The 13,672-nt window shown below is 36.9% G+C and overlaps 1 protein-coding gene across 1 annotated transcript in view; it reads left to right on the top strand.

Moving 5' to 3' along the window:
• Window positions 1-11,931, top strand: part of SYNGR3 (synaptogyrin 3) — a 430,098-nt gene extending 418,167 nt beyond the window's left edge. Inside the window, exon 4 of the mRNA XM_044089199.1 lies at window positions 10,269-11,931. Coding sequence (XP_043945134.1) covers window positions 10,269-10,481 — 213 coding nt within the window. The 3' untranslated portion in view covers window positions 10,482-11,931. The remainder of the gene's footprint in view (window positions 1-10,268) is intronic.
• The last annotated feature ends 1,741 nt before the right edge of the window (window positions 11,932-13,672 follow it).

Genomic DNA, 13,672 nt, shown 5'->3' with positions numbered 1-13,672 from the left:
AATTTTCTGCACAGGAGATAGATTTCCTTGATGTAAAAGTCATAAGGAAACCAGATATGTCATTTGATACAAGTCTGTATAGAAAGATATGTCGGAAAAACAATCTACTGCATAGGGATAGTATGCATCCCTGTCATATTTATAGAAACCATTCTTAAGGGACAAGGAATGAGAATATTGAGACTGAATAATAAAAATCATAATTTTCAAGTAGGTCTTAATACTTTACAACATGAATTCCTTAACAGAGGTTATAAAATGAATGAAGTCAAGCATATGAAGTCATATGTCAGTCAACTCAGAAATACTAGGGAGAAACCTTACTTTCAAGAACTGTAGGAACTGATTTGCAAGGATGCACTGAGTCGCATAGTAAACAGAATGTTTATATTTAACTATTTTATACAAGTGATGTTGATACAGTGTGTCAAATAGTGAAAAAAAAATGGCCAATTTTGTTGTTGGATGATAAAATCAAACAGCTAGTGGGTGATTGACCAAGTTTTCATTTTAAAAATAAGAAATCCTTAAACAGACTACTTTACTATAATTCCAAGGAAGTGAAAGAAAATCTGTCTGGACATCTAGACACTTTTCCATGTAGAACCTGTAATTTTTGCAGGTATACTAACAGCCGCAATCATTTCATGCACCCTATTCTACAGAGAAGCTATACATTTAATGTGAAAGCTGATTGCCTAACTAGAAGCTTATTACATTTAACGCAACGTGCTACATGTTCGTCATTCTACATTGGTAAGATGAACCGCTCCCTTAGAGAATGTATCAGGAAACACGTAAATGGAACACGTAGATGAGATGATAAAAATGTGTTAACTAAACATATTATTTTATGGTTATAGAGCTCTTAGAAGAAGAATTAAAGTTGGGAGATTTTAGAAATAGGACAGAGCAGCACGTGATTCAATGGATCATTAAATTATAAGCAGATAAAGGCTTATGTTTAAATGGGAAGGTCCCTTTAAGACCCTTCCTGAAATCACATTTTTTATTTAAATGAATTAGTTGAAATTTATGTTTGGCAACTATGTCTCTTGTATTAGGTATTGGGTATTGAGTTACCACATGATTTTTTTTTTTTAAATCTTCTAATCATTGTGTCTTTTAGTGCTATTAAAACTGTGATTTTTTTTTAGCTATTTTTATGGTCTGATGAAGTGCCATTTGCAGGCATGAAAGCAGTTACCAAGATTAACATGATTTTGCTTTTAGCCGTGTTTGGTTCTTTGTGGTTTGCACCTTAGTTTACTTTCGATTACAGGAGAACCATTCATCCATTGTGGAGTTCCTTCTTTTTGCATTGAGTAGTTTTACATAGGATGTGGGTGCAGGTTTGCAGCCGAACGTGGATGTGGTGACACATGGCTGCTGGGCAGGGTTAGGATTAGATGTTGGGGAATCCTTGGTCAGAGGTGCTATAATAGCTATAAAATAAGTTGAACTGTGCTGTGGTTTTGAGTGATGCCTTATTGGGAGAGAGGTTAGGGTTGAATTTATGGCTGTAATGCAAGATTTCTTTAATGGCTGTCCAGAATTTTTTAGGATTGTGTTTACCGTTATTCTTAAAGTTATTTTAGTATAGCATTCTTTCTTCATTAATTTGCTTTTTAGTACAATTGTGAAGCATTCTGAAGTTTGCAAGCTGTTGTGGTGTTTTATATTTTTGCCATTCTTTCCAGACTTCTCTGTATCCTGCATTAGCACTCTGCTTTCTTTGGAAAGCCACATTGCATTGTTTTTAGTCTCTTCCTTTGAGGAGGTGCAGGCTAGTTAGGATATTCAGGAAAATTGTATTGAATTCATTGACAACATCATCTAACAGAAAGATTTTTAGGAAGTTGCAGTTAATAGATGATGGGTCAGTAATGAACATGTCTGGGTTACACTTGAAAAGTTTGCATGTTGTTTTATAAACATGCTGTTTAAGTGGATCTGTGAGATGATTGGATGCAATATTGGGAGATGGTTACTGTGAGAGTCTGACATTGTACCTGAGGTGGTATAATACTAGGATCCAGTCTAATATGGAATTTGATATCTTGCTATAATATATGGGGCTATTAATTAGTTCTGTGGAAATAAGTTCACACTAGATGCAGGGGGGTTAACAGTTTATGCCCAACCAATTGATATTCACATCACCTAGTAGTATTAGTTCTCTTGGTAATTATTATGGATATGCAATGTAGGATATCTTCTAGTATAGATGTAGTGTTCCCAGAAGGGATACAGAGAACAGTAATAAATATTTGTTCATAATTGTTTAATTTCAAGAGAGTTATAAGAAGCTCTACTGAACTGAATTTTGGTATTGGTTTGTTATAAGGGGAAATGTGGTAGTTGTTGGGAAATATTACAGCAATACCACCTTTCCTCTTTATACGGTCATTATGGATGGTATTATAGCCAGCAGGTATAATTTCAGAGTCATTTATGCTGGATTTAAGCCAAGTTTCTGTTACAGAGAGAATATCAGGCTTATGCTTGCTGTGTAATCCAGGCATGTAGTTCATCTGTTTCATTTCTTATGGTTTATTTATGTCAGCAAAAGTTAGATTACTAGGGTTGGGGGTTGTCTATTGTAGGGCTAGAGTAGTGTGTGGAACAGAACTGTCTTGATGTTTGTTGTGATAGGTGAGGCCTGGATTTGGGTGAATATCTCTTCCTAGAAGGATGTTAGTATATTGGAAAATTATCGATAATTGTTTTTGGAGAGCATTTTTCCACCTAATTTTGTTTTGCTTTGAGTTGAAATGGATCTACTCAGTCTACCTTTGGAGTAAAGTTGAGGGGTGTCATCAAATAGGTCTGGTGTGATATATGGAGGGTCTAGGGAGGAAGTATGAATAGGTGGTTGGGGCAGAGTTGGAGATATACTGAGAACTATTATAGACTCATGGTAGAATGAAAGATGGCCCAGGCAGGAGAAGAATAGGTGATAAGTTGAGCAGTAGCATGAATAAGTAAAGGAATCTGTATGGTATAGTTAGCAGGTAGTTGTGGAAGTAGGGATCAAGAAGGAAAAAGAAGTTGCAGGGTAGAATGATATTTAGTGAGGATGGAGTCTGAAAGCTTATAGAGGGTAAGTAGAAAAGAAATAATTTTCTATGAAGGAAGAGAGTTAGGTTGAGCAAGTATCTTCACTGGAATGTAAGGAACAGGGAGTTAAAAGGCTAGAGTTTGAGAATGTAGGCAAAATAGGAAGACACAAGGGTTTCTTTGGAAAAAATAGAACTTATCCATTCTATATTGTATCTTCTGTTCGGGAGGGATGTGACTATGAATGTATATAGAGCAAAGCAGCTTGGGAGGGAGAAAGGTAGTTGGGAATGGTACTAAAAGATTAAATGGAAGTTGGGAATTTGGTAAAAAGAAACAGAAGTGTTTGTATGATAGTAGCAAAGTTGTTTGGGAGGGTTATGGAATAGGAGTTATAAGTGTAATGCGTGTGTAGGAAGTATAATAGTAGAGTAAGAGGGTGTGTATGAGAATTGGGCGTAGGGCAGGAGGATGTGTATGGGAATTAGGGGTAGGGCAGAACAGCAGTAAGAGGGCATGTATGGGAACTGTGGGTAGGGCAGGAGAGCATACTGAGTTGTCACCCTTAGGTCAAATTATAAAAGAGAGTAATCAGTTTATAGCCAATAAACAGCAATTACCAGACAGGTACCAAGCAGAACAGGTTTTCTCTCATTTCCTGAAAGCAGAAACATGTTGGCAAGGAAGACTAAGTAACTGGTATGTACGGTGTTATCTATTGCTCAACAGAAAGGGCAGTACCCATCTTAGTAAGTGGTCCTTAGAGTGCAAGGATAATTCTGTCAGTGGGGGTGTTAAAAACTAATTTCCAGCTCTGGCAAGTATGTATTTGACTAGATGAAGTTAATGACACAGCAAAGTTCTTCAAGTTAAATTTGCTTACATTGTACAAAGTCAAAATTCTCAGTGAAAATGTTTGGGCATTGGCCGTTGTGTCAGACTTTCATAGGATCATACAAGATTACTAGACTATTGACCTGGAGGTCATTTTAAGCCTATTTCATCCCAGTGTAATACCATAGAAATGTTAGTCAATACCCAAGATTTCATTTAGTGATTTAGCCTATGTATATGAAGGTTGTGGGTTCTACCGCCGGCAAGAATTTATGGTGCCCCATTCACTCACCCAGGTTCCTCTTGAACAGTGTCATAGAGGTGCTCTGTTTCACATCAGTTGGTAGCCTGTTCCAAAGTTGCTGCAAGATAAATCTGTCCCTCCAATATGTCCTATTTAAGTCACAGGCCATATTTAGCATGTGGAATGGGTAGCCCTAGTCCTGTTTGATTTATGGATATGCAGCAAGTTCATTAGGTTTGGGTCTTGGATTGCTCTGTAGGCCAGGCATAAATCTCCCTTAAGAAATCTGTATGAAATGGAAGTATAGTGACAGGGACTTTAGTCGGCCTGTGTAAGGCACATGCTGGAGCCCCTTGATCTTCTTTGTTAGAAACCTCTGAGGTCACTCTATTTGCTGTAGATCCTTAGAATGTTATATGCCAAACAGGGCATTATACTCAATTATGGGCTGGATAAGTCCAGAGTATGGGGGGGAGGGTTATAACTTCCTTTGCTCTCGAGATTATGTCCTTACTAATCAAGTATGCTACATAGAAAGATTTCCTTTGTACAGTAGACACATGGTGGTTGAAGTTAAGGTCACGGTCAACCTGTGATTCCAGGTCCCTTACCACTTCATGGGTACTTATGGTATTGTTATTGATTTGATAGTGTGAAGGGACATTGTTTGTGCTGAAGGGAATGACAATGCATTTCTTTGCATTCAGTATCTGGGTCAAATGTAGTGAACCCATGCTATTGTACAATGTCAAAATTCTCAGTGAAAATGTTTGGGAGTTGGCCCTTGTGGAAGAGCTTATTAATTTTATTAAAATTATTAATTTATAGATGTGTATCTGCATGAATGTAAGGGCACAAATTACGTGTGTGTGTTGGACATTGTGAATGCAAATGTATGAGTTTCAGCGAGTGTGACTAACTGTGTGTGGGGGGGGTCTTGTTTGTTGATGAGTAGATGGGGTGTGTGTGTGTGTGTGTGTGTGTGTGTGTGCGTGCGTGCGTGCGTGCGTGTGTGTGTGCGTGTGTGCGTGTGTGTCAGCTTGAATGACCGAATGTGTTTGTTTGAGATGGTGCCTTTGCTAACAAGATGCATTGGCTGCTGTGGAAAACAGTAGTGCAGTCAGGTTTGAAAGTGCTAATGTTTGATTCAGAAACACAGTAATGATCCAGTAATGAGCTCTTCCTTATTGTGGCCATACCTGACTGAATTGCATTTTCTTGACATCTCACTTACCGACATGCACTGTTCAATTAGCATGATTAGTGAACATTTCTTTGAATCCTAGGAAATATTGTCTGCAAGCATCACTCAGTCATAGCTACTGCAGCTTTCAATTAAAAGACAATTTGTGGTGAGTAATTCTACAGTAAAAAGGCTGACCAGTAGACATGGGCTCATTCAAATAAGTCTTTTACAGATATTCATATGCTAGGTATTTGTAAAGAATGAATCAATACTAAAGGGACAGACTGTTCAGAACCTATAAAAACACATGAACTTCAAAGTGTTTTGCGTCTTGTCTTCCAGCTGGTTGAATGTGAAGTGGACCTGGTTACAAGTCATCAAGCACAATTCAGCAAAGTACAACTTGCTGATTATTTTTTCTCTTAGGACGTATTTGCTGTCATTGTTTCTCTTACACTGCTGGCAGTGATTCATCTTCTTTTTTTGAGATTTCTCTTTTTTTCTGCAGTTGTGCCATCATGGAGCATAACTAAGGTGAGGAGTGGGTGCAAAGTCCACCCACATGGAGGAGCAGGATAGCTTACCCCCTGCAAAAACATTTATTTTATTTTTTACTGGGTTGAAGCTTTGACCAGTTTTATGAACAGTCAGTTGTAGCTTTATCTAGTAGTTACTCTCATACATGCTGTAGAGGTATATTTTGCTTGTGATCTGTATCTCATTTTTAAAGCATGTTTAATTTCTAAGCACTTTTGATATAAACAAGTAAGAAAACAACAATGTATTAAAATATACACAATAATAAAATTAGTGCTTCTTAAACTCATTAAAATGAAAAAAAAGAAAACAGAACATTAAAAATTATTAATAAAAGGCGTTTAAAATTAACTCATGGATATTAGAGTTCCACTCTAAACAGTTAGCATTCTAACAGAAAAGGCGTCCTCTGACTCCATTGCCTGAATTTAACAAATATTATTGATGACGACTAATCAGAAAGCTAAGGTATTGGGTTTGTATTAGTGTAGTACCTCGCAGGATGTTCTGCTCAGATGTAGGCATGGTCTTATTCATTGACAGGTGAAAGGGATGTGTCATCATATGGGAAACGTGCGTGACTAAAAGCCATGCAGATGCATCATGAATATCCATTTGCTCGTTCTTTACATTTTTCCTCAATTTAGTGTGATCTCAGAATTGGTACATTTAATTAGGAGGGTATGGGGGGGTGCAGATGGGGGCTTCCCCCTTGCAAAAAATGAATGAAAAACTATATTAGAATGATTATTTTTTCCATTCGTTTTTGCGGGGGACAAGCCCCCCTGCATCCCTCAAGTGTTGTCTGCATCCCCCACACCCCCCTAATTATGTATACCAACTCTGAGATACCTGTACATTGCTGAAAGGGGTAAACTACAAACAGACAATTAATATTCATGCCACCGTCAGTATGAATATTACTTACGCTTACTAACATGTCACCAATTGTTGGACGGTGGACTGGGTTTAGGCGAGACTTGCTACTGTGCATTCTGTGAAGTATTACACTAATACAAAGCCAAGGTATTTACACAGAAGTAAAACTTCCATATGATTATGGGGTCTTCAGGTTCTGCCTGCTGGGGAAATTACAAGGTTATCTAACTATATCTGATACACCCTCAGCCCAAGTGACAGGAGCATGCCAAGATGCAAACTGCAACTGATAAACTAAAAGTCCAGCAGGGAATTTGGCTGATAGAGCTGAGTAATATTTAACCAGAGGAAACAGGCCACAAGTTGACCCCCTCAAAAAATGTTACAACTTGAGCTTTCCTGATAGAATAAACTTCACTTATGTGGATCACATTACAAGTCACATGATCACAAGAGTAGCAGGTCTCAGTAAATAAACACACTTGAGAGGACCCAGAATTTAACTACTCTTACTTCAATTCTGTAATAATAGCTGAATAAAGTGATAGGGAATGTCTCGGTAGATTAACATTATGCATACATATGCCATGTATGTTGAAATAAAGTGAATCACTTAAGACAAGTTTGCCTCACAGTAAGACGTTGTCTTGTTCGATTCTCAGCTAGAGCGTCTTCTGTGTGGAGACACGCATGAATGGGCGTACCTTCGTTGAAGGTTGTGCGTCAGGGCCGGCAACTCGGCACGTAAAAATCTACTGACAATCATTAGCGGACCGGAGTTCCACTGTGGCGACCCCTAACCGGGAAAAGCCAAAAGACACAACAACAACTTAAGACAAGTTTTTCACATCATGCTTTGCAAACAGCCATTTCACTAACCTTCTTTCAGCCAATAGCATTTGGTAATTCCATAACCATATCTGTTAACCTGGAAATATAATACAATACCTTCTACAGCTGGCTGTCTTGACCTAGTCGCTTTCAAGGACAGGATTTGTGTAGGTAACACTATATATCAAACTGGGACTGAACTAATGAGCTCCCTTGCCTGATTCTGTAACACATGCTGAACTTTGATAGTGCTACCCATCTGGTGTGCTACAATCATCTGGTGGCTAGCTTATATGTTACAACTATCTAGTGGCTAGCTGGGGTATTATACTTAACTGCTGGTTAGCTGGAGTATTATAGTCCTCTAATGACTAGCGAGTGCATTATAATCCTCCAGTGGCTAGCTGGCATATTATAATCATCTGGTAGCTAGCTTGTTTGTTATAATCAGCTGGTGGCTAGCGGATGTGCAATAATTTCTTCAGTAGTTTTTGAATAGTGGGATGAGGACTGTTTCCTGGTGTATAAGTGCCCATTTTGTAGCCATCACTACTCCTGAAGAAATGTGAGCTTTCTGTACTGTTAGGAGTGAAACATACTGTTAGTGAAAATTCATAGGGGAAGGCAGAGTCATTGAAGGGATATGTTCTAGTAGCCTTTGCATTTATTTTTTTCATTCCCAATACTACCTCTAGACAGGATTCCACACATATCTAACTTCGAGCAGTCATAACACAGAATTAGACAACCTCGTGCTCAAACATTTTAGCGCCATACCTCAGGCTTTTCCATGTATAAGCACTGGCAAATGTAACAAAGTTGAGGTCCTTAAAGTTTATGCTGTATTTGTTTAGTGTTCCTGGGTAGAGTAAACAAACCCATCAGCACAGTATCCAAATATACTTATAGTATTTGTTTCTCACTCTGACACAGAATTTCAGACGTGTCACTATAGACCCTCATCAATAACAGTGGACCCACTATCCCACAGCTCCAGTTCACAGTTTTGTCATGCACTATCTATATTCTGCCTGTTTTATGCAACTTATACCTCTGCTGTTCATATATCATCTTGACTTTCACATTCCCTTAATACTAATCACTTTCTTAGCATGTTCTTCTTAGCAGCAAAAATAACTTTCCATAGGTGTGTGTGTGTGTGTGTGTGTGTGTGTGTGTGTGTGTGTGTGTGTGTGTGTGTGTGTGTGTGTGTGTGTGTGTGTGTGTGTGTGTGTGTGTGTGTGTGTGTGTGTGTGTGTGTGTGTGTATATATATATGTATATATATATATATATATATATATATATATATATATATATATATATATATATATATATTTAGTGACACAGCCATGACACAGCCAATAATACATTTTCATTTATACCACAAACAGGACAAAGGCATATTTAAGAAGTATTATTGAGTACTTTCCATCAGTTTGTGGTTTGTAGTTTGTAAATGGCTCACTTTATCTTTTAAAGGACTTAAATACAGGCAATGTTTGTATAAAATCTGTTGTGTTCTGAGGACTGACTTACTCTACAAAATTCTAAGGTAAGAAAAACTTGACGAGCCAGCTCATGATGCAGGGGAGACTATTCAGTTAGACTGTAATATTTTGTAGACCCCCCCTCACTAATCAAGTTTTTTTGTCCATGCCAGACACAAGCATCAGCAGTTAATGGCATTGGGTATCATAAAGAATGGCATTCATTGTACATTACTTATCATTGTGTGAAACTTACCATCACGCACTACATTGAGTAAGTATAATAATATGTTCATGTAGTACTTCACTTATGCATGCCTGTTGAATTATTATCAATTTTATTTTCATGAAATACAATGAATTTGAGGTGCATTTTAAATGAAGTATGTATCTTCTAACTTCTATATATATATATCACAGTCTGTTGTATATATGTTGACTTTTAACATTTCACCTTCTACATGTTCTCAGATTTCCAGTCCAAGCATTTATGCTGTATCTTCAGCTGTAACATTACAAAGATTGCAAACTTTTCTTAATAAGTAATTGTGGCATAGACATATCAAGTTAAGAGTCTCACCTTTAGTGAAGAAACAGTAAAACCACAGTGTGTCATTTTTATAATTTCACTTATTATCCAAGCTCTAAGATGCAGAAAAAATGTCTTACTCTCCTGTATATTGATTTATATAAGTGTGAAGGCACAACAGGATATGCATTATGCAGTTTAAAAACAGAATAAAGCATGAGACCAGTGGTTGCATGTCCTCCACACAATATATATTACAGTCTTGTTATGCATAAACTGTGGTTAAATATACATAAGATAGCTTTAAGTTGACTCCGAATGCAAACTATGCTAGTTAATGTGCAAATGTGCATTTACTGAGGTTTAATAAATAGTCAGGTGGAAGTTCTTGGCAGCAGAACCTCTAAATGTGTTCTTGCCATTTTATATAATTGCCTGTTGCATTATCTGTTAACACATATATATATTTATTTTTATGCTTTTGTGCATAGAAAAACTAAAGAGATGGAGTAATATCTCAGTGAATACTCATGGTTTTTAAAGTAAAGTCAAAACCTGTTTCTAACTATGTACTTAGATTTTTAGTATCATTTTATGAAGGCCGATAAATGAATACTGCATATATATGCATTATGCTAATATTTCTAACTAATCTTTCTCACCTTCAATCCTGTTAAAGGCTGTCATCACTGTAAGGGCATTTCAGAGATACAGAATGGGAACAGATATGTCTCTCTTCACCACAGACCAATTCACGTCTGGTTCTGCTACTGGCCCTTTCCCAGCATACCCAGCCAGCAATGGAACGGATGGAACCAAGACCTACCAGAGTCCACCATTTACTGAGAATTTAGATACCAGCCCAAAGGGTTACCAAATCCCATCATATTAAAGGCCAAATTCAATGTAAAAATTATCTGATGATGGGCATACTTGTAATGCAGTGAATTTAATTGATTGGTTAACAGCCAACATGAAGTTCCTTTCTGTCTGCATCACAATGTTGATGGTTTACGTAATATGTAGCTAGTTATGCAGTAGTCTCTGTTCAATTTGTTGGTTCTAGTGCATTGCAACACAGAGTTCCCTCTAAGTATTTATGTTTACAGAAGGTCTCTATAACGTGGAATGCCTGAAAGCTTTGGATAGGACTAGAACAGCATATTTTTTTTAATTTGTAAATAGACAAAAAGAAGATCATTCAACCCTCACCGTCATTTATAGTTTGCAAATAACTGTTATTTTTGTATATACAAGGTAAAAAAAACACATATTTTTAATAGAATTAGTCAACAGCTTCAAGTTTTTGTATGTTCATCCAAGGAAGGTGTAAACAAATTATACTTCTGAATTTTCACTTATCTGACAATGACAACCTTAAAACCGAAATTCAAAAGAACCACTTGACTTTCTGCATTAGTGCAGTTTCTGTGTGTGTGGTACTGAATAAAGTATCATAAAATCAGAATATAGGAATAAACTGCTTAAATGCAACAAAGCACAAAATGATGTTGAATTCACATGGATTCACAATCTTCAGTATTAGAAGGAAAGTAAGTATAGGTTAAGTCTGGGCCCACTCTGAGGCTGTTTTAAGTATTTAAACACTGATTAGAAAGCAGTTCTGTCTATAAAAAGTATGGAACTCTTGTCTTAGAGGGAACACTGAAAACAAGAACAACATATTGATGACTTCAATATGTTTTCTTGAGATTAGCCGTACTTGTGAGACTAAGTGTACTGTTTACTGTTTTGTTGTTCTGCGTATTTATGTACAAAAGTATACCTAGTCAATGTATAGACTTAAGAAGTAGCTGTTCAGAAATGTCCGGTGATGTAAGAAGTGCAATTATTCCAATGTGATTTCCATTGTATTCATGTATTTTTGTGCAGCAATATCAGTGGTGGGGTAGATAGGTCTGAAAATTGTTGTAAATTATTTAAATTCTACTTTTAAAAAATGTTTTGTGAAAAATGGAAATTATTTAAAATGGATAATGTTAATGCATAGTTTGAGCATTTTAACTTACTAGAAATTATCAAGGAAACAGTGGAAATGGATTGCTCTGAATGTTTTAGAGTTATAATCCAGTTCCCTAATAGTGATAATATAATAGCTTATATTTCAGAGGATATAAAAATGATAAAATGCAAGCTGTGATGGAGATTTATCTTCTGCCATGTTATTCAGTGTTATGTTTCTTGTAATATTGAGGACAAGACGTTATATTGTAAGGACTGGGTTAACATCTGTTAGTATAATTTTAGGGGAAACATGAGTTTTGAGCTGCAATCAAGAATATTGAGAGTTCAGCACAAATAAACTTGATTATATGTATAAATGCAGATTCATAAGAACATGATTAAGCATGCACACGCACAAACCACACACACACACACACACACACACACACACACCTATGTTTACACAAGCATATATACACACATACATGCATGCACACATGCACACACACACACACACCATATACAATTTCACTGTCAGCAAATTATGACTAATGTCTTTATATGAGGAAAGTGCACATCGCTTTGACTAGCAACCTTTAGCTTACAAGTGAGTTCTAGAATTCCCTTGTCTCAATTTCTTGCATTCATAAATCCTTCAAATTTCTCTTGCAAGAGTTGTTCATTTACTTATTTATTTGCCATTCATCTTATGGAAGGATACTTTATTTGACCTGCCTTTCCTCTTAACTCTGTTCTAAACCTTCTACAGCAGATGTTTAACTGGGATACAGCTCACTGTACAGTTGATTCCTTTCTATAAGAAGCCTTGTGATGTTGTCTTTCGGCTTTTCCTGGTTAGGGTTCGCTACAGCGGAACTCCAGTCCGCTAATGATTGGCAGTAGATTTTCATGGTGCCGAGTTACCAGCTTGACGCCCAATCTTCAACGAAGGCACGCCCATTCACGCATGTCTTTCAGAATGCCACTCGACCTGCAGGGAGGACATGCAGACTCCACACAGAAGGCACTCCTCGCACACTAGCTGAGAATTGAACGGGAGAACCTCTTGCTGTGAGGCAACAGCGCTACCGCTGCACCACTGTGGCAACTATAAGAAGCTTTGTGATACATTATGTATAATATTCTGTTGCCCTTTTCAGTTCATTCATGATCCTCACAAAGGTTAAGATCCTCCAGAAATATATATATATATATATATATATATATATATATATATATATATATACACACACACATATATATATATATATATATATATATATGTGTGTGTGTGTGTGTGTGTGCGTACATGTGTGTGTGCGTGCATGTGTGTGTTGTTAGGCATTGAGTTGAGTCTGCCTCTTTGTGACCTAAATGACTTTAGTACACCAGGTTTTCCTGTCAAAAGCTGCTGCTTTCAATTTTTGCAAACTTCAGTAATACTACCTATCCAGCTTAACTTCTGCTGCTCCCCTCATCATTTGTCATCAATTTTTCCTAGCATCAGTGCTCCTCCACGAATCCTGTTCTCTCATTATGTGGCCAGAGTGTCTGAGCTTTAGTTCTATTATCAGTCCAGGCCATGTAATTTTACAAAAGTTTTTTTTCCATCACTGTTTAAATCATCAATTTTTAGATGTACAGCATTACTACTTGTAGTCCATCTCTTACAGCCATATGTTATTACCTGGAAAGTTTTGACTGTACAAATCTCTGTTGACAATGTGATGTATTTGTATTTTAATATCTTAGCCACATTTGCCATAGCTTTCCTCTCAAGAGGCAAGCAGCTTTTAATTTCATAACTACAGTCACCATCTACAGAGATCTTTGAGACAAGGAAACTAAAATATGTTACTGTCTGCATTTCTACTCCATCTATTTATAAAGAATTAATATGGCTGGATGGCATAATCATTTGTTTATCAGCAAGCCAGCTTCTGTACGTTTTACTTTCACCTTTATCAAAAGGCTCTTCTTTCAGCATCACAGTGGTATCATATGATTCATTTAATCCAGCATTTCACATTTGATATTTGGCATATAACTTAAGAACAGCGATCTACAACTTTCTCATGCTCATTTACCAATCTGAACTAATCAGGTATTTCATATTTG

The sequence above is a fragment of the Protopterus annectens genome, chromosome 12.part0 (genome assembly GCF_019279795.1).
Source record: "Protopterus annectens isolate FY-2018-M chromosome 12.part0, PAN1.0, whole genome shotgun sequence".
NCBI lineage: Eukaryota > Metazoa > Chordata > Ceratodontiformes > Protopteridae > Protopterus > Protopterus annectens.
The sequence above is the reverse complement of the archived record's forward strand: the minus strand, read 5'-3'. Positions and strand labels throughout refer to the sequence as shown.